Source organism: Girardinichthys multiradiatus, chromosome 22, assembly GCF_021462225.1.
Source record: "Girardinichthys multiradiatus isolate DD_20200921_A chromosome 22, DD_fGirMul_XY1, whole genome shotgun sequence".
Taxonomy (NCBI): Eukaryota; Metazoa; Chordata; class Actinopteri; order Cyprinodontiformes; family Goodeidae; genus Girardinichthys; species Girardinichthys multiradiatus.
In genome coordinates this window covers 44,775,975-44,794,616 of record NC_061814.1, presented here as the reverse complement: position 1 = coordinate 44,794,616, position 18,642 = coordinate 44,775,975, and the positions used below count along the sequence as shown (strand labels likewise).

Below are 18,642 nucleotides of genomic sequence, written 5' to 3'. Positions count from 1 at the left end.
CGCTGCATTCAAACACCTGACAGAAGCCAGGAAATTCCAGTTTAGTCTCTCAGATTATGGATGTGAAGACGAATGAAACCAAAGGACTCTAACAGACAGTAAAATATAAATAAAAGTCAAAGAGCGTATGTTACAGTTTGTTTCTGGTGAATGAATTCCTCAGCTCAGTTTATCATGAAGATGATGAAGATGATGAAGATGATGAAGATGATGAGGACGGTGGGTTGCTGCTCCAATCCACAACGTTTTTGTCCTGCAGCAGAACAAACCTGCTGAATGAAACTCATCTTCATCAGAAGATCCTTCCTCAATGATCACATGACCATTAATGTCTCCAGCTCCTCACTGATTGGTCATCTCCTCCTCCTGCTGCTCCTCCATTGGTTGGCTGCTGAAGCCGCTGTCGACTGTGGCATCTGATTGGACAGAAACCAGGAAACAAAGAGATCATCAGGATTCAGAACTCTGACATGTTTGCATGAATGGTTTAAATAAAACGGATCTTACATCCGAAGCTGGATGCAGTTCCTGGATCAGAAATCAGCTCCTGTTGGATCTAGATCACTAATTACATCTTATTAAGTCTAACAACCTTCCGCATCGTACAGTTAGCAGTAGTGCAATCATAGCCTGATCTTAATTCATTAATTTTCTTTATTTAGAGCCAACCCATAACAAATGTTAAAAACCCCAGAAAATCCAGTTTATGTACCGTAATATATAATCAGTCCAATCATACAGACTTAAAGTTAATTCCATCCAGTAAGATGGTGGATCTTGAACATCACTGTGGAGCTCAGCTTCTGTCTAAGGAATCCACCAGGTTGCATCGAGTCAGCATTCACTCTTACTAAATGAACATGAAAAGGTTCTAGGTCTGATAAAATGACCAATGGATCAGAACGTGAGTCAATGAAAAGCACAACCAAGGTGCTGAGCCTTGGTGACCCACAGTTTTATTACCGGTTGGTTTCAACTGGAGGGAAAACTGTTTAATAGCTTTTCAGTTCTAGGTTGGTTCTTCTCTCTTGCTACAGTAGAGGAGTTTGTTTTTTATTGGTGAATGACGTTACAGCTGGAGGAGGTTCCACGTCCACAGGTGATAGGAGGAGATCCAGACCCTGAAGCAGAGCCTTTAGAGGACAGGACACATTCAGACCTCCGATTGGTCAGCATGACACTCAGAACATCCGGGTCCATCTGATGCGTGATGCAGTCTGCTCTGAAGTTCTGGTTTTTTAACACAGCTGGTCCAACTGGAAATCCTTTCAATTTATTCACTGTTAAAAACGTTTTGTTTAAATGCTGCGTTTTAAAGTTTGGTGCCTGACCTTTACTGCTAGCAGTATTAGCATGCTAGCTAAAGTCCATGCATGAAGATTAACAGTACCGTTAGCATGCTAACAGTACCGTTAGCATGCTAACAGTACCGTTAGCATGCTAGCTAGCATTAGCGCAGTCAGCTCAGGCTGCAGTAACTACAGTCTAATCTGAGCGCTGGAGGGGGACTACTGTATCACATGGTGATGGGATTTGTAGTTCTCCAAAATGTGGAGAAAAAAACTACAGATGGACTTCCAGCACACTGCCAGTCGGTGACCAATGTTACCAGTTTGTTGTTTTGGACAGCTTTAGGTTTCATGAACAGTTCTGTTCGGTACTGACTGAATATGAGCTGATTCTCTCCTGGCTGTTTAGATCAGAACAGATTCAGAACCTGCCGAACTGGACACTCTCAAACCTGCTGCTTATAGCTGGTGTTTTGTAAATCTAGCAGAGAACATGTGGGTGGTGTAGCCTGGGTGTGTTTGAATACACAGAACATTATTTTGGACCGTCTGGCTTCGTGTTAATAACCTGTCTGACTAACCTGAGCTGTGTTTGTCGTCTTGTAGCTCTGTGTTCCTCAGCAGTCGGACTCCTTCTGTCAGACCCAGAGACTGCAGAGCTTCAACCAGACCTTCAACAGGACCTCCACCCAGCTGGACACAGAGAGACAGTCAGGTGAGTATTTGCAGTCGGATCAGATCCAGATCTGGGTCGGTGAACTTGGTGTTACCTTGTAGTGCTGCAGCAGGTGCTGGCAGGGCGTGGGACTGTCCTGGTACAGGTGGGTCAGCGTCATCATTCCTAGCTTCTCCGCCAGCTTCATCCAGGGAACGTCTCCAACACTTAGCACCTCCACTAGCCGGGTCAGTGTGTCTTCGTCCAGGCCCGAACGCTCTGGGTCTGCAGCAGGTTTATGTTAGATGGGATCATATGACAGAAACAACCTGTACAGGTATGAGGTGAACAAACCTTCACTGCTGTTCGTCCTGATCTTCTTATCCACGTGACGGTTCAGCTTTGGACTCTGCCGGGTGGTCAGCAGGTTCTTCACCTGATAGGACCATGAGGCAGGGTGAGGAGGACACGTTCAGACTCAGACATACTTTAGTCTTTAATTGTGCTACTCTGGTTTTTACCTTCTGACAGGTAGCCAGATCTAGAGGGGTGTGTCCTCCTGCTGGTCTCTTGCGATTGCTGATTGGCTGTGTGTTGTCGTCTCGCTTTCTGATTGGGTCTTCCTGCTCCTGTTCCTCGTCTGAGGAGGAGCTGAAGAAGAGCGGCTCATCGTTCTCCAGGTTCTTATCAGCACCTGAGAAGCAGAGCAGGTTTAGCACCTGTGTGTCATGACATGGTTTGATGGTGTCATCCTTTCTGTCAGGTGTGCCTCTCACCTGCAGCGATCAGCATGGAGCAGAGCGTCGGCGAGCCCAGGCTGGCTGCCAGGTGGAGCGGCGTGTTTCCTCCAAACGTGCAGGCATTAAAGTCAGCCTTCAGCTGGAGATGACACATATCAGGTTAGGAGGTGGATCCCAGGTGAAACAAGCACCGGCCTCTCCTGTCAGCACCTTGTGTTATTTACCTCTGTGATGAGCATACACGCCACTTTGAACAGGTTCTCTTTGACGGCTAGGTGCAGCGCCGTGTTTCCGCTCTTCTGCTCCGGGGCGTTTATTTTGGCCCCGCCCTCCACCAGCAGGCGGAGGCAGCGCTCTCCATCCCTCCTGACGGCCAGGTGCAGCGGCTGCAGACCTGAGGGACACAAACAACCACGGCTCAGCGGGTTTACCTCCAAACATCAACTTTAGGTCAACATCAGGTCACGCCTCTCACCGTGGTAGTCGGGCATGTTCACCAGGTGGGCGTGGCGTTCTCCCAGGTGAGCCAGCAGTAGGCGGAGCATGGCAGTGTCTCCAGCCAGTGCTGCCAGGTGAAGCGGGCTGCGGCCATCTTTGTCCACGAGGGTGGGGTCGGCCCCTGCCCTCAGCAACACCTCCGTCACCTTCAGCTGCCGTGTGATCACCGCCAGGTGCAGGGGGGTCTGGGGAGTGGGTGGGGTTAGAGAACAGGTTAGATCACATGACCATCAGTTCTAGTTTACCTGCAGCATCAGTGCTGCTGGTTACCTGCTGCAGGTGGTTGGACGTGTTCAGGACGGCATGCTGTTGGCTGCTCAGCAGAGTCTGGATCAGCTGCTGGATCACGGAGGTCTGCTGGTGGATGATGGCCAGGTGCAGCGGTCTGATGGGACACACACCTGTTAAACCAGTACACTGGGAATTAAAACCAGTGCAGGTGTGTGATTTGACTCACGTGTCTCCGTTGGCGTCCTGAATGCCACACAGGTGTCTCTGCAGGGCGAGGAGGACTCGGGGATCTCCAGTGCTGCAGTACTGCAGCAGGGCGGCGGCGGTCTGCCGGGCGCTCTGAGAGACTCGGTTACTGAGGGAGGCGGCTGGAAAGACACGGAGTGGGTCAGAAACACACCTGAAACACAAGCGACAACCAACAAGAAGCCTGGTTCTGGTGCTGCAGGGACTCACCGATCCGAAGCAGCTGCTGCTGCAGAGGGCCCGGCTGACCCTCACCCTGCTGCTGAGACACACCTGTCTGAGGGGCGGAGGCTGACATCTGAGCTCCTCCCCCTGAGGTAAACCCTGTAAAGCCTCCTGTGTAGAAAGCTCCACCTCCTGTTCCCCCGTTCATCTGCTGGAACTGGAAACCTGGTGAGAGACGACCCACTGCAGGTCAGCAACACCAGCTGCAAGCAGAACCTTCCTGTCATATTCCTGTTACATGAAGGTTGTGACATCATGTCCAACCATCCAACACCGTCATCCCATTCGGTTCTGATCACAGATGTCTGGACCCTTTCCTGACCTTCCTCTCTGGGACTGAAACATAAATGATGGATGAAGGGTTCTGACTCTGGATCAGATCTAAGGAGACGGATCTCCTGCAGGAGTGTCATGAACAAAGATTTTCCTGGGAAAAGTTCAGGGAAGTAAAGTCTGGTTGAAGGTCCAGCTGTTATTCCAGAGAACATCAGCATGAAGCCTATCTGATGAATTTAACCGGAACCACCATAATCTGAACCTATGTGATGTTCTCCTGCAGCTTTGAACAGTCAGAACCGGTTAAAGCCTAACTGGGTTAACTGGTCTGGGTGTTTGTCTGTGGAAATCTCCTCTTCTCTGATCCATACCTGCTCCTCCTCCTGCAGCTCCTCCGAACCCTCCAGTTCCTGCTCCTCCATCTCTTCCTCTTCCCCCTCCTCTCCAGGAATCGTAGTGGGGCAGCGGTTTCTGCTTCTTCCTCAGAACCTCTTCTTTGTCTGAAAGAGAGCAGGTGGAGATGGAAACCAGAGTGGGAGGAACGCTGCACTGTCAGGGAAACCCCTGAGGAACGCTTCGGTGCCGGGGAATCACCTGAAGCGAACTCACCTTGGACCTGAGGGATGTAGGTGAACTGTTTGGGGTCGCTGCTGTCGCCGGCCTTCTTCCTCCTCAGCTGCAGGAAGACAGTGACGGGTCGGTCGATCTCTGCGCTGTGGTAGGGCGGCGTTTTGAACACGATGGCGTACTGAGGAGAGACATGAAAGCCCAGGAGGTGATGAGGAGGTGGATCTTTCTGGGAGTCAGAGGATGTGGGTTTTATGTTCTGCAGAGAAAACCATCCTGCCGGTTCTACCCTGTGAACCTTCAGAGTTTCAACCCGCTGCTCGTCCCACGGTGATGGAAAAACCCACAAAAATCCATCTAAACATGTTGGTTTGACCTTTGCTGGTGAAACATCGTTCTGTGCTAAAGAAACCCGTAAAAACTTCCCCCCAGAGACAGTAAAGGTGTTCTGGGTAAACCCATTTCTGTTTAAACGGGTCACAGGAAGTTGGACTTTACCTGGCCCAGCTATCATTCTGATCCACAATCTCAGTTTAATTTTGAGGATTTTTTTCTGATTTTCTTACAGTGAGTTCCTCTTAGAGTCTGATGATGGTTCTGACCCAGTGACATTTTCAGAACCTTTTGGATTAAACCTCATTTCATGGTCACAGCTTCATCTCCACATGTCTAGTTTCTCCATCCAGACATGTGGGACCATCAGAAGGTTCTAATGCTCACGGGTCAAGAATTGTACTGAAACATCTAGTTTTCACTGTTGGTGGCTTAAATTCTGGTCTGTTTCTGACTGCCTGGTGGAGAGTACCGTCGCCATAGCAACCTGTTCCATGGCTTCATCATGGGGGCCTCCCTGCGTTCCTGATCAGGGTTTATTAACCCGAGAAACGAAGCTCGATGCTTCCTGTCTGAAACACCTACAGGGCAAACAGGAAGAGGATTTCGCATAATCTTTCAAAATAAAATAGGTCTAGATCTGTCCCAGCATAAAAAGGTTCTGGTTCTGGATGGTTAATCTGGACTTCCCCTGAGCTCAGATCACGGACACGCTGTAGCTCTGAAACACCAACCTGTTTGTGAACATCAGTAGGAGAAAAGTCCCCGAACGCCTCCCAGCATCCCTCGTCATCCTCCTCGTAGAACCGGATCTCGATGTCATCTGAGGAGGCATGATGGAGAGTTCAGACACAGAAACACGGTGATGGAAAGGTCTCATCCTGTTAGAAGGAAACATCTCCTCACCTTTCTGCACCTTGTCACACAGCAGGAAGATCTCGTCTCCTCCAAGCACAGAACCGCATGTCTTATCCATGCGGGAGATCTTCAGGTTGGAGGCGTTTGGAGACTCTGCACGTGAAACAAAGTTTGATTAAAACCACCAAACATCAGGAGGACAAGAAGTCCAAACAAAGTCTTCTGATAAATCTGCTGTCAGGTTCTGGTCCCTGATGGCAGAAAAATGCTTTTTAGCGGCAACTTTTTAAAGGACAAAGAAGACTTGATGTTCATGGACTCAACATGTGTTGATCCAACCTCCCTGGCATCAGTGGTTCTCTGCACGACGCGTTCAATGAACCTCAGAAATTAAACCCAGATTAAGAAAAAGGAAACAGAACATGGCTGCCTTCAGGTCACATTTGTTTTCTTCAGCATTATAAAGAGTTGATTAAAATCCTGACTTTCTGCAGGTCAGTGAATGCAGCAACAGCTCAGTTTGTCTGGCTTTGAAACATTTCTTTGGTTCATTCTGAGGAATAAAACTGATTTATTGTTGAGCAGAAGTCAGCAGGATGTGGTTTTCAATCCTGCGACTGAAACCATGAACAGATTTAATCAGCGTCTTTCTGAGGTACAAAATTAGACTCAAACCCAAGAAAATTCAAGCAGGAAGTAAATTTTCAGCAGTGATGTTTCCGGACCTGAGGAGGCGATCCTCTCAAGCTAAAATAAATGGTCAGTGACTGAAACTGGGTTCTGGGTTCTGTTTAGTCGGCTCGTTAGCCGGTCTCAGGACCTCTGCCTGCAGTAACCTGAGTTCCTTTCTACCTCTGAAGCTGAAACATCTGAGAACCTCTGCAGGTAATATTTATTTCGTAAAAGATATTCAGACAATCCAGAGTTGATTTGTCCTTGTATGAACTCAGAGCAGTGGTGGATCTAAAACGTTTGACAAGTGGGTCAAAGGAGACACAAAAGGTCTGGGGCAGGCTGGCAATGCTGGACCTCTTCATCGAAGTTCATTGATCTAAAACATATATAGAGACACTTAGAATGATCTGATACAGTTTTCACTGCGTTGTAGCATTTGCTTTTATTATAACAAAAGATTAGAATATAAATTGACAACATCTATAAAGCCTGGACTATCTGACTTCATAACGCACCTGTAGACCTGAGCAGATATGTTATTCATTGAAACATCTAACATCTCTGCACTGGAATTTATACCCAGAATAAATCCATACCAGGTGGTCCAGCTGGATGGGCTGGACTCCCTGCCTTCCTTCTCTTCTTCATCAGTCTTCTTTCTCTCTCTGACTCTGAAATCTTCTCATCTTCATCATTTACACTAACATCATTTTCCTCATCTTCACCTGTTGCACTTTCAGTGGCCTCCTTCACCTGTGACCCTCCTGGTCTCTCCATCATTCCTCCTTCCTCATATCCCACAGTCTCTTCTTCCTTCTCATCCTTCACTTTTTAGCCAAAGAAACTGGAAATGTCTCCACTTTTAAATTTCCTTTTCATTATGATCTGCAATGTCCAGCATCAACATTAGGAATAATTAGCCCATTTATTACCACACGTAGTCTATAACAATATGAAACCAGAAATGATCGCATTCACACCAGCAGTCATATCTAGAAATCTTATTCTCATGGCAGCCAATAAATGATTGTCCCGATCTGACCGACCAGATGTATCGTGGTTTAATTGTGCCTCATATCGTGATATTAATCATATAGAGCCGTCAGTGAAACTGCAGCCCCTAAAAATAGCAAACCTGAACATTTGTTTTTATAGCTAAACTTTTCATGAACTGTTATCGAGCTTATTGTCAGCTGAACTAACAAGGAAAAGATGCTACCGCTCTTATAAATCACACACCAGTGAATCACTGCCAGACGATTAATAAACGTATTACACCGTGAACGTCGGTCACCTCAGCAGACATTTCATTCATTGCAAACTTAAGTTGCCTTTACTGTTGTGTAAAAACATCACCTGGACAAACTGACTAACTGCAGGAACTTGGAGAGCTCAGTGTCTCCACTCTGCTGGGCTGCAGACAGGCTGCCTCGGTTATGAGTCTGAGACACAGACGGCGTTTGATGCAGCGCCGTAGCTACGTTTATCAGGGACCTCAGATTATAGCTACAACTATATATTGTTGGTGAATTAATGTTCAACTTGAAGGCTGTAGGAGGCTTCTGGACAAACAAGCGAAAATTACAATTAATTTAAGGACATAAAAATAGGGGGGCAGCTGGGTTCTACAGCAAGGAGGCATTTGCCCCACCTTTGCCCCTCTGTAGATCCACCCCTGCCTCAGAGACTGATTTTATTGGACGCTGCAGGTGAAGAAAAAGTTTCTGACCATGAAGCTGAAAAAGGATCGACTCAAAACAGAACCATGTCTGCGCCTGTGTACAGGTCCCTTCTTCTCCAGCAGGCGGTGCTGCCATCCCGCTGTGTGTGTGTGTGTGTGTGTGTGTGTGTGTGTGTGTGTGTGTGTGTGTGTGTGTGTGTGTGTGCAGACTCACTGCTGTCGTAGATGGGGTTGGACACCACAGGTTTCAGGGCTCTGGTGAAGCCTCCATTGCTGTCCTGCAGGTAGGCAGTGAAACGCAGTCGGACGATGTTCAGGTCCATGATCTTCCCGAGCTCCTTGGCCTCCTTCAGGATGGACGACTCCTCAGAGTCTGCAGGTCACATAGATCATCACTGACTGGGTTTACTGGACAACCTGCGACCCTCAACGAGGCTGAGGATCGTTAACCTGGCTGATCTGAGCTCAGAGTTTAGGGCCACACAATGAGCCAGGTGTGCTTACCTGTCAGAGGACAGTGGGTTCCTTTCTGTCTCCTCCTCTCCTCCCTCAGCCTTCTGGTTAAAACCTCGACCACGCCCTTCTTGGTCACGTGGAGGATCCCCAGGTTGCTGAACCTGCAGGAAATGACATCAGAGGGCATCCTTACTTCATGGCGCTGAGAAGCTGAGAAACTCATGGAGTCTAAATGAATCTGTCTGCTTTCGATCTTAAAAGTCTCATCATGTTCATCCAAACATCTGGAGTTCCTGAGCTGCTAGTGGACCTAATAATGTGACCTGTTTGGACCAGAACTCTCAGGTATGAATCTGACCTGCAGGTTTCCTCTGATGAACTCAGGCTGAACTTCCTGGACCTCTTTTGAAACACAACAGGAAATTCTGAACTTCCTCTTAGGACTTTTTGTATTCCTGCTCAAAGTCATTAAAAAGTTTGAGCGGAAAGAATAGAACTTTCCGGTTCTGATTGGATTTATGAGAACGGTCTGGTTTGGTCTGGTTCTGAGCAGATTAAAAAGGGTGTGTTCAGTTACTGACGAGGCGGTGAGGTCATTAGGGCCGATGTCCAGCATGCACGTGCCGTTCTCGTTGCAGTGGCGTCCCACCAGGCTGTGGGCGTGGACCCGGGGCGGGTCGGTGTGGGTCACCAGCTGGACCTCCACCCGGGCGTGGCCCACATAGTTGTTGATCTGAAGATACAGACGAGAATGTTGTCAGCATAAAAAAGGAACACAAACATTAACACCAACGATGGTTCTGATTGGCTGCTCACCTTCACAGTTGGATAGGTTCTCCGGTTCTTCTCACTGGAGGCCCCTGGGAGCCCGCCGTGGGATGGACCCTCACACTCATAACGGAAACGGAACCCCCTCTGCAGCAACAAACAAGAAGTTTTAGGTTTCAGAACCTTTCCTGGACATTAAGGTGAATTCCAGGTCCAACCAGGTGAGTCCCAAACGGACTTCAGCTGAAAACCGATGCAGGATCAGACGTTCCCTTCCAACCAAACCCCACTGAGCACGTGCAGCAGCCATTCTGGCTCTGACTGTACAGGCTGAGTCATGGGACCTGTAGCTGCAGAAGCTTCCTGTTAGCAAATGACTGTTGAAAAACCCTGGAGAACTGGAAGTGATCCGTTAACGGCTGAGGGGGAATCACCTCCCTGATCCAGGTGTGTTTACAGTTTATCTGAAGTTCCCAGTTTGGGAAAACCAGCATTTTTATGATTCATCGGCCTCAACACCGAGGAAGAGCAGAAACCTCAATATTTCATATTTTAAACATGTTTTTATAAAATATTGACCTAAATGTACTGGAAACAAAAACTGATTGGATAAATTCAGCTGTAACATTTATTTCATTCTCTCCCTTCTGTGATTCAAAACATGATGATGATCACAGATTCAAATGTCAAACTCTCTATTCTGGACTGTAAAGAGACACAAAACCATCATCGGCATCACATGACACATTACCGTACCGTCTAACAGATCTGAAATCAGAAACAGGTGTGGGCCGAACACTGGTCCCTGCGGGACACCGCCACAGATTATCTGAGGCAGCTTACAGATACAAACATCATTTCATTAAATTTATTCAAACCTCCGGTTTAGAAAAATTATTCAAGTTTTCTGTTTGGAAACATTTAGGGTTTGTTTTGACAGCTAAATGTAAAACTACGTGTCAAAGGTCAAAGAACCATGAAAGCTGTTCATCAATCTGTCCCATGATGGCGCTACGGGTCCGTTTATGGTCATTATTTACAGTCATGTTAGTTAACCTGAACAGACAAACAGCTTTGTTCTGGGTTAAGTTTTAAAAATGCTTTTTAGTCCTAAAGGTCACAGAAAAGTTCTGCGATCGGACCTGAGCTCTAAATACTTGTAGACAAGAACATTAATCTGGACTTTTTCAGTTGTCCATCAGTAAAACTCTGACAGAACCAGCACAACTGGCTTATATGAGTGTGTTTGAATGTTAATGGGTTGGTCTCACCTGTTTGGGCTCCTCGATGATCTGAATATACGGACCATGAGCTGCAACACAAACACAGGTCCAGGTCAGCAATGTGAACAAAGACCATCAGACTGAACACCTGAAACTGAGCAGCAGTGACTAACTGATGCTTTCACTGGGTTTTCCTCTGAGTAAACTCTAGAAGGTTCTGGGCTCCCCGGCGCTGGTACAGTCAGCGGACCACTGAGGTATCAGGTTAGAGTTCTAGACAGGTTGGACAGGTGTCAGACACGAGTTGATCTTGGGGTTTTAGAAAAGCACATTGAGTATTGGGGCGTCCCCATGGAGGCTGTGGTGCTGACCCGGCATGATCTACACAAAGAGCAGGAACTGTCCTAAATAAGAACCAGAACTCCAGAAGACCAGGTTATTCAACAACTCAAAGGACCCAGAAAGATCCCAGATCAAACAGGTGTCTGGTACCATGGCTGGTCAGGACTCCTACGTTGTCCCATCTGACCTGCAGCTGAAGCTAAAGATCTGAACTGAAGAACGTCGGACTGTCCACCTCATGTCTTGTTCCTGAATGATGGCAGGAGTCTGAGGTGGTGAAGAAGGAGCTGAGCTGAAAGGTGAAGCTCTGGATTTACTGCTCCTCTGTAGGGTGGCCAGACTCTGCCTTAAGGGAGAAGGAGAGGAGCTCAGATTAGAGCTGTTGCTTCTTCTTTACATCTAAAGGAGTCAGCTGAGGAGGATCATCGGATCAGAGTGACTCCTGGATGACTCCATATGGAAGTTTCCAGAGATATCGCACTGAGAGGACACTACAGGACAGATCCACAACTTTGCGATGCAACTATATAATCATTCTGCTCTAGGAACATCTTGGGGGTTAGGATTGTGGGTTTCCCACCTGGACCTGTTGCCTTTCTGGACCAACCTCGGGTCAGTAGATGGATGACGAATATTTAAAGAGATTTTTAAAACAGAAAGAGTCTTCATGTGAGGGAACAGGAGATGGCTGGGAAGTCATCCCTGTGGAACGCCACAACTTGGCTGAACTGTTTGAGTAAGCCATGGATAAATATTTTAGTTTATTTAAAATTGGGTCGTGTTCTGGTCCTCGCCGTCTGAGTATGCAGAAAGTAGAAACCTTAAATGGGTGGAGTTACAATCAGCTCACCTGTCTCAGGTATGTAGGGCTCAGTCTTTATGTCCATCGGAGGAATGAAGTCATAGTGCATAAAATTTGGTAACTGTTGAAGAAGAAAGAGAGGAACATCTGTCAGCTGCTCAGACAGATTGGATCAGAACCAGACTTTCTGGTAAACCAGATTTTTCATCAATAAATGAAAATGATTTAACTGAAAACTGCTTTCAGACTTTTAGGACTGAATCATCTGCAAATATTTCTGGAACTTCAGCGTTTCTGGTAATAATCAGTCCAGTTTGCGGACCTGCAGAAGGTCCGTCTGGTTTAACAGTGATGTGGTTCTGAGACATGAAACCTGAAGTTCTTGCTGGACAGTGAAGAAACATGTAAGCCAGCCTCTGTCAGCTTCATTCAAACAGTTTTAATGAATTATCAAAGTGAAACTGGGTCACATGGTACCTGTAGGGTTTAACTGTTAACCTCAGCAGTTTGGTTCAGAATGTTACATACGCAGGCAGCCATATTGGAATTAGGGTTGGGATCGCTCAGGAGCGCCCGACTTTCCAGGATGGTATTCCAACTTCATCATAGCTGATTATTCTCCGGGGCAGCACTGAAATTCTGACCCAAGTGTAAATGTAACAGACTGTGGTGGTCCCATCAGGGTGGACCTGGTTCTGTTTACCACTTCTACCCATCTTCTCTGAGCTAACAGGCAGGAAAGCTGCAGAATGAGCCTTTATCTAGAAAGGATAATAAAACTGAAACAACATTTGGATTTGACTGAATTATTGATCCTGAATAAAATGTGAAGAGCAGAAAAACGGACAGAGCAGCTTGGTTGTCCTCTCAGCCACATGGAGCGAAACAAAGACCTCATTTATCGTTAAAATAACGGCTGATTAACATCAACTGAACTCTGAACATGAACTATTCACTTTTCATCTGAGTGAACGAGTTCTTTTCAAGCGAACTTGTTTTTAATATAGAAACCCAAAGCTTCTGTGTCTTCACAGCAGAAGGTTTTAACCAGCTCCTGCTTTAAAAGCCACTGAACTGATTCATCGTAACCTGATGTTTCAGAACCATCTGTAGGTCCAGAAACTCGACTCTGAGGCAACACAGCATGATAATATCAATATAATGTATTCCAGCTGTTTAACTGATGGAGGTGAAACATTCAAAGCCAAACTAGCGTGTTGGTGGCTGTATGAGGAGGAGAACCTTCAGGAGCTTTAAGGAAAGCAGGAGAGAGACTCACCACGTCGTTGTCGTAGTTCATGAACTGCGGTTCAGTCATCCTGCAGCACAAACAGACAGACAGCAGATTAACACACTCCTTTCCTCTGTGTGTGTGTGTGTGTGTGTGTGTGTGTGTGTGTGTGTGTGTGTGTGTGTGTGTGTGTGTGTGGACAGACCCGTAACTCTGCCGGACCGTCTGAGATCCAAATAAAAACCAAACAAACAAAAACTCAGCAGCAGTTTCATTTTCAGAGGACAGACAAGAGAGCTTCACCCCGCCTCCCCCGCCTGTTTTCAGTCACTTCCTGGAAGCAGCCGAGTGCAGGAAAACCCCCAGAATCCCAGAGCAGAGAGGGGCGGAGCTAACAAACTGATGATGTCATCCACTGCTGCTATGACAACCAGATAGGCCGAGTGTAAAGCAGGAAGAACGCTCAGAAACATACTGGAAAGATAGAAAGTTACAAACAAACTGAAATGTAGGAGGTTCTGGTCTTCAGGAGATCATGGAGATGATTCTGGTACCAGCTGCAATAAATGGACCTTCTCAGTCTCCTGCAGATTTAACATTAGATGTTCTCAAAGTGAGTTCCAGGTGTTTCTGGTCCACACACACACAGTATTCAACCACTCAGGTTTTCTGAAGGTCTTCAGAGCTTCAGTTCGGTTCTCCGGTTAGAACAATACTTGTTTCAGTTTGTTCTGTGATTTGGGTCGTTCTGTGAAGCGTCTCCAGAAGGTGCTGAAGGTTTCAGAAGATCCAGCAGTGTTTGTTAGAGACTCATTAGCGTGGTGTCCAGACTGACAAAGGAGCATCATGTCCGGTTCTGTTCAGATCCTCAGTCCAGATCCAGGATCAGCAAAAGCTCTGCTGCCTCACGACCCCCCCACCCGACTCTCAAAACAGTGACATGACGGGAAGTCAGAGGTCCAAAGAATGGACCTCTGACTGAAACTTGAGAAGAACTCTGAGCTGCTGCTTCAGACAGATCCAGAACCAGAACCTGCAGCAGCAGCAGATAAACATGATCCAAACTCATTTATAATCTAGATGAAACCATGAAGCTCCACAAGAAAAACAGCGTGCAGAGAAAAGAAATGGACCGACCTGTAGCAGAATTCAGCAGACAGAACCAGAACCTCCTGCAGCGATTGGACTCAAAGTGACTTAACTCTGCGCTCTCAGACCTCTGTACTTCCTCTGTCTCTCTGGTGGTTTCTGGGCTTCCTGTCACTCTGCGATCAGAGAAAAACCCGCCTCAATCCGCTCATTCTGACTAAGAACTCATCCAAAGCATGGTTCCCCCGTGGCGCCGGGACAGCCCCTTCTGATGACACCGGCCAATCAGAGCGGTGGCGGGAGGAGAGAAAACCCAACGGGGAAGTCTGCAGGAATCCACAGAGATGATTTTACTTCATGGTTTCTGTGAAATCAGCTCCGTCTGATGGAGGAAACCCGTCGTCAAGGCGACACGTGTTGTGTTCAGAGAAGAACTGGACACCTCTGTGGTGCTGGGCGTATGTTGGACCCAACTGAGACAGAGGTCCACTGCAGTGAGAGGCGTCAGGGCAGCTGATGGCTGGTATTCGACGTTTCCTCTGGGATCTGAGCCTTTCCAGGTTTTTGGGAATAAAAATCCAAACTGGGCTCACACAGCCTGAGCAGGAGAGAGAGTCCTGGTCCGAGACCCGCTGCAGGTCAGACTGCGGCACACTTATCTGAGCATGCTCAGACTGAGGCCAATATTGATGTGTCTGTTGGAACCACCTGACCTCTACCTCAGACGGGTCAGTGACCCAAATCTAATCTGTTTCACACAGCAGCCTGTAACAGTGAGTAATAGCACCCTCCTTACAGAACCAGAACCAGAATACACAGAATGAGTCTGCAGAACAAAGGTCAGACCCCTTTCAGACGTCCCTAAATGAAAATTAAGATCCACGACTGAAATCTGGACACATTTAGACCTTTTACATCTCCAAAAACACAAGTGGAGGTTCTGATGGGTCTGCAGGACATCGGATCAGAGTGACCACTCCAACACATCACATCTAAGTTCCTGCCCATGAACACATCAGTAACAGAACACCCTCAGGGTTTGCAGGTTCTGATGTCAGTCAGGTGTTCTACTGACGGAGAAAGTTCTGCAACCTGCTGCTGCTTTGGAGAACATATTGATGTAAACCTGACCGTAAAGCATCATAATGAAAACATCTGAGCCAGCAGAACTATCTAGTGGTTCTGCTGAGGTCAGATCTTTACAGAACCCTGCAGGCAGCTGCTGGATGGAGATCATTGTTCCTACTGTTAGAGGAATAATCCTGAACATTTCACCAACATCATGACTCCATCTGGAAGCTGGATGAAGGTTTAGATCGCAGCAGAGCAGGAAGATCCAGCTGGACCTTTGGGTTCTTCATCAGGACATCATGGACCTTTGGTTTTCTGCTCTCTCCTCCATATCTGCAGGACTGAGGCCCCACCCACCATCTAAGCACCTGGGTGGAGCTTGTTCCCGTTTACCTGCAGCTCGGACTGAGCCGGACCTTTGTAGCAGAGCTGCGTCTGTGTGTTGATGACGTACCTCAGAGCTCCAGCCATGTCTGAACGAGGAGGAGGAAGACTCTGCTCCTGTGGCTGAAGGCCTCTTCCTCCTGCTGGGGTTTTCCTGGAGATCACAGTTAATCAGAGTCAGATGGAGCGCAGGGAATTTCCACCTCCTCCGATGGGAACCTGAAGGTTCGCCTCAGAACCAGATCCAAGGTTAATGCAACGAACAGAATCACTAGAACTGAGTAGATCCAGCTCCAGGGGCAGGGTGACAACCGGGTCAGTTGTCCCCAGCCCATGGTGACCCAGTTCTGAGCCCCCCAACCATCGAATTATGGTCAAGAATTTCTCTGTCACAATAGGCCGGTTCTGATTATAACTCATAGTAATCAGAACAGGTCCGATCGGTACCGTTAGCGGCTGCGGGTCCTCACCACGTCACAGATTATCTGGGCTGGAGGTGAGCGGAAGGTACTGCTCTAGAACCTCAGCTAGTAAAGGAAGGTTCGGCCCATGGCATTTGGGGCGTAGATCTAAAACATGTCCTACCAAGGATTTGGACCACCCAGGAGTACGGGAAGCCAGAAATGCCACAAAAAAAAATCACCTTACTGGTTCTAAAACACCTCCACCTCTCTGGTCCAGATGCCTTCCAATCCTCCTGGGGGCAGACCCAGAACTTTCTGGAGGAACAGGATAATCCTTCTGACCAGTTAACACCTGGGGATCCTCAAGGACGAGATGGAGAGGGTGGTGTCCAGGTTTTCCTTTCTGGACCCAGTACCTCCAGGCTCTAACCTCAGACTAATGGATGGATCTAGATATTAAAGCTGCCCTGCAGGACCTTGGTGCTGCTCCACGTCACATCCAGGTGTTCCTTCATACCTGCTGAAAGAACTCTGACACCAGTTGATGGATCAGCTGTCTCCATGATGGGATTCTAACTGTTTGGCGTTCCCACCTGGACCAGTTCAACCTAAGACTGAGGCCAGGATCGATCCTAAAGGATAGATCAGAACCAGCTTATACCGTGCTGGTCTGGGCTGAGCTGTACAGACCGAGCTGAAGGTGGAGCTGCTGGTCTGTAAACATCATCAAACCCATCTGCTGACCTGAGTTCAGTCCAGTCCTCGTTAGTCACAGAACCAACACATCAGCTACACGGGTCAGTAAATCCTTCATACCATCACAGCAGGTGGGGTCACCTGAGCTGGCCCCAACGCCAGGTCGTTAGAGTTACAGAAGGAGTCAGTAAACTATGGGAGAGCCCCCCACAGAACCAGCTGGACCCGTTCTTAGGGAGATGATGGGAGCAGAACCCTGTAAACATGTGGAGGCAGCTGGAAGGTGTCCAGATCGTTAGAGTTACAGAAATTTCATCCTCAAACAAAAAGGAGGAAAATTCTGATCCAGGGTCGGGGAAAAATGACTGATGAGAGAAAACGTGATCCGAACCGTGAATGTGGGCCGTGGTGAATGTGGACCGTGGTGAATGTGGGCCGTGGTGAATGTGGACCGTGGTGAATGTGGACCGTGGTGAATGTGGACCGTGGTGAATGTGGACCGTGGTGAATGTGGACCGTGGTGAATGTGGACCGTGGCCAGAGGAAAATCCACGTACCATTACTGGTGAAAACATCTGCAACAAGGCTTCAGCTTAACGGGTTAATTAACAGCTTCTCAAACTTCCCCTTATTTCAAAAGAACATGTTTTACAAAGCAAAGGATGCTGGGTTCTAATAGAACCTCCAGATGTTTGAAAAGGTCCGACTATGTTTCAAAGCAACAACAACAACATCTCATTACATTTGATCAGATCTGTTTTCTTAATTTTATAGAATATTTTATATATCAGCTGTTTATGAGTAAAACCAGGTCACCTCAGCTGCTACAGTTTGTTACATTAAACCGACCAAACTCCAGTAGAACCGGCGGTACTTTAAGCCCAGCTTCGGTTCATATCATCACAAAACCTTAAAGGTGGATTAAGTTGAGTTGAGCTTCGTGTTTCTGAAATTCAGTTTAAATACGTCCGGACCAAGCTGACCCAGTCACAACCTAGTTTATAGTCAGTCGGTTCTGCTGGGCACCATTTAAGAATAAAAAGGTGAGTTTTTACCTGATTTATTCCTCCGCTCTGACACTCTGTCCACGTCTGGTCCCCACAAAAACTCCCCAACTGGACCCAGAAGCGTCAAACTGGAGGAGGGCAGTAAACCTCCGGTTCAGGATTTTCAAAATAAAACCCGCGTTATTTGTGGGTCACTGTTGCTCACATAGATTAAGACTGTATGGATCCTCCTTTGAGTTCACGTAGTGGACAGCTTATTACCATAGTGTCCAACCTCTGTCCCCATGAGACAGTGTCCTTGCTCCAACAACCTGCTGAGTCACCTCTTCAGCATGTCACAAAGTTCTGCACAGAACCGTTTGTTTGACTCCAGTAAGCTGGAGCTAGAACATGCAGGACAGCGGACCTTGAGGACTGATTCCGGACACCGCTGCCTTTACGCAACTCAGCAACATATAGAACTAATATATACCTGCGGTTCAAGAACTTTTGCTGCTTTTATTTTGAAGCCATCCAACGCGCCGGAAACGTAATCCCGGTCTTTTGGTTCAGCTTGAGGCTGGTCGGGGCTGTTGTCATGGTGACGCAGGCTGTCAGAGGAGTCGGAAAGCCCCGAACCTGCAGGGGAATTCCGGAGCCACAGAACGAACACGGCCAGCTGATTGGTGGGAACAAGAGCGGAGGACCCGCCCACAAATAAAATAAAACGTTTGTAGGAAATCAGCTACAATAACAAGCATCAGAAACCAGGAGTTATGTTAAATCAGAAGAAAATGGATAGATTTTTATATTTCTATAAATCAACTAAAAGTAGACTGAGAAAGACTCTTAACTGTTTCAAAGATTTGGTCAAAATGATTAAAAAATAAAAATGATCCCAAGTTAAAAAAGAAGT

General features: G+C 47.3%; 1 protein-coding gene across 1 annotated transcript in view; it reads right to left on the bottom strand.

Annotated features, from left to right (window-relative positions):
* nfkb2 (nuclear factor of kappa light polypeptide gene enhancer in B-cells 2 (p49/p100)) overlaps positions 1-18,163 on the bottom strand; it is an 18,288-nt gene extending 125 nt beyond the window's left edge. Inside the window, exons 1-24 of the mRNA XM_047351016.1 lie at positions 17,796-18,163; positions 15,711-15,794; positions 13,145-13,184; positions 11,914-11,986; positions 10,770-10,810; positions 9,547-9,645; positions 9,312-9,463; positions 8,779-8,891; positions 8,489-8,647; positions 5,967-6,071; positions 5,795-5,883; positions 4,770-4,908; positions 4,532-4,660; positions 3,870-4,049; positions 3,640-3,781; positions 3,453-3,567; positions 3,160-3,367; positions 2,909-3,078; positions 2,721-2,823; positions 2,466-2,638; positions 2,299-2,380; positions 2,060-2,229; positions 1,871-1,982; positions 1-416 (exon numbers count right to left, since the gene is read on the bottom strand). The exon at positions 1-416 is cut by the window's left edge and continues 125 nt beyond it. Of these exons, the coding sequence (XP_047206972.1) occupies positions 343-416; positions 1,871-1,982; positions 2,060-2,229; positions 2,299-2,380; positions 2,466-2,638; positions 2,721-2,823; positions 2,909-3,078; positions 3,160-3,367; positions 3,453-3,567; positions 3,640-3,781; positions 3,870-4,049; positions 4,532-4,660; positions 4,770-4,908; positions 5,795-5,883; positions 5,967-6,071; positions 8,489-8,647; positions 8,779-8,891; positions 9,312-9,463; positions 9,547-9,645; positions 10,770-10,810; positions 11,914-11,986; positions 13,145-13,184; positions 15,711-15,727 (2,685 nt within the window). The 5' untranslated portion in view covers positions 15,728-15,794; positions 17,796-18,163 and the 3' untranslated portion in view covers positions 1-342. The remainder of the gene's footprint in view (positions 417-1,870; positions 1,983-2,059; positions 2,230-2,298; positions 2,381-2,465; positions 2,639-2,720; positions 2,824-2,908; positions 3,079-3,159; positions 3,368-3,452; positions 3,568-3,639; positions 3,782-3,869; positions 4,050-4,531; positions 4,661-4,769; positions 4,909-5,794; positions 5,884-5,966; positions 6,072-8,488; positions 8,648-8,778; positions 8,892-9,311; positions 9,464-9,546; positions 9,646-10,769; positions 10,811-11,913; positions 11,987-13,144; positions 13,185-15,710; positions 15,795-17,795) is intronic.
* Positions 18,164-18,642: the final 479 nt, after the last annotated feature.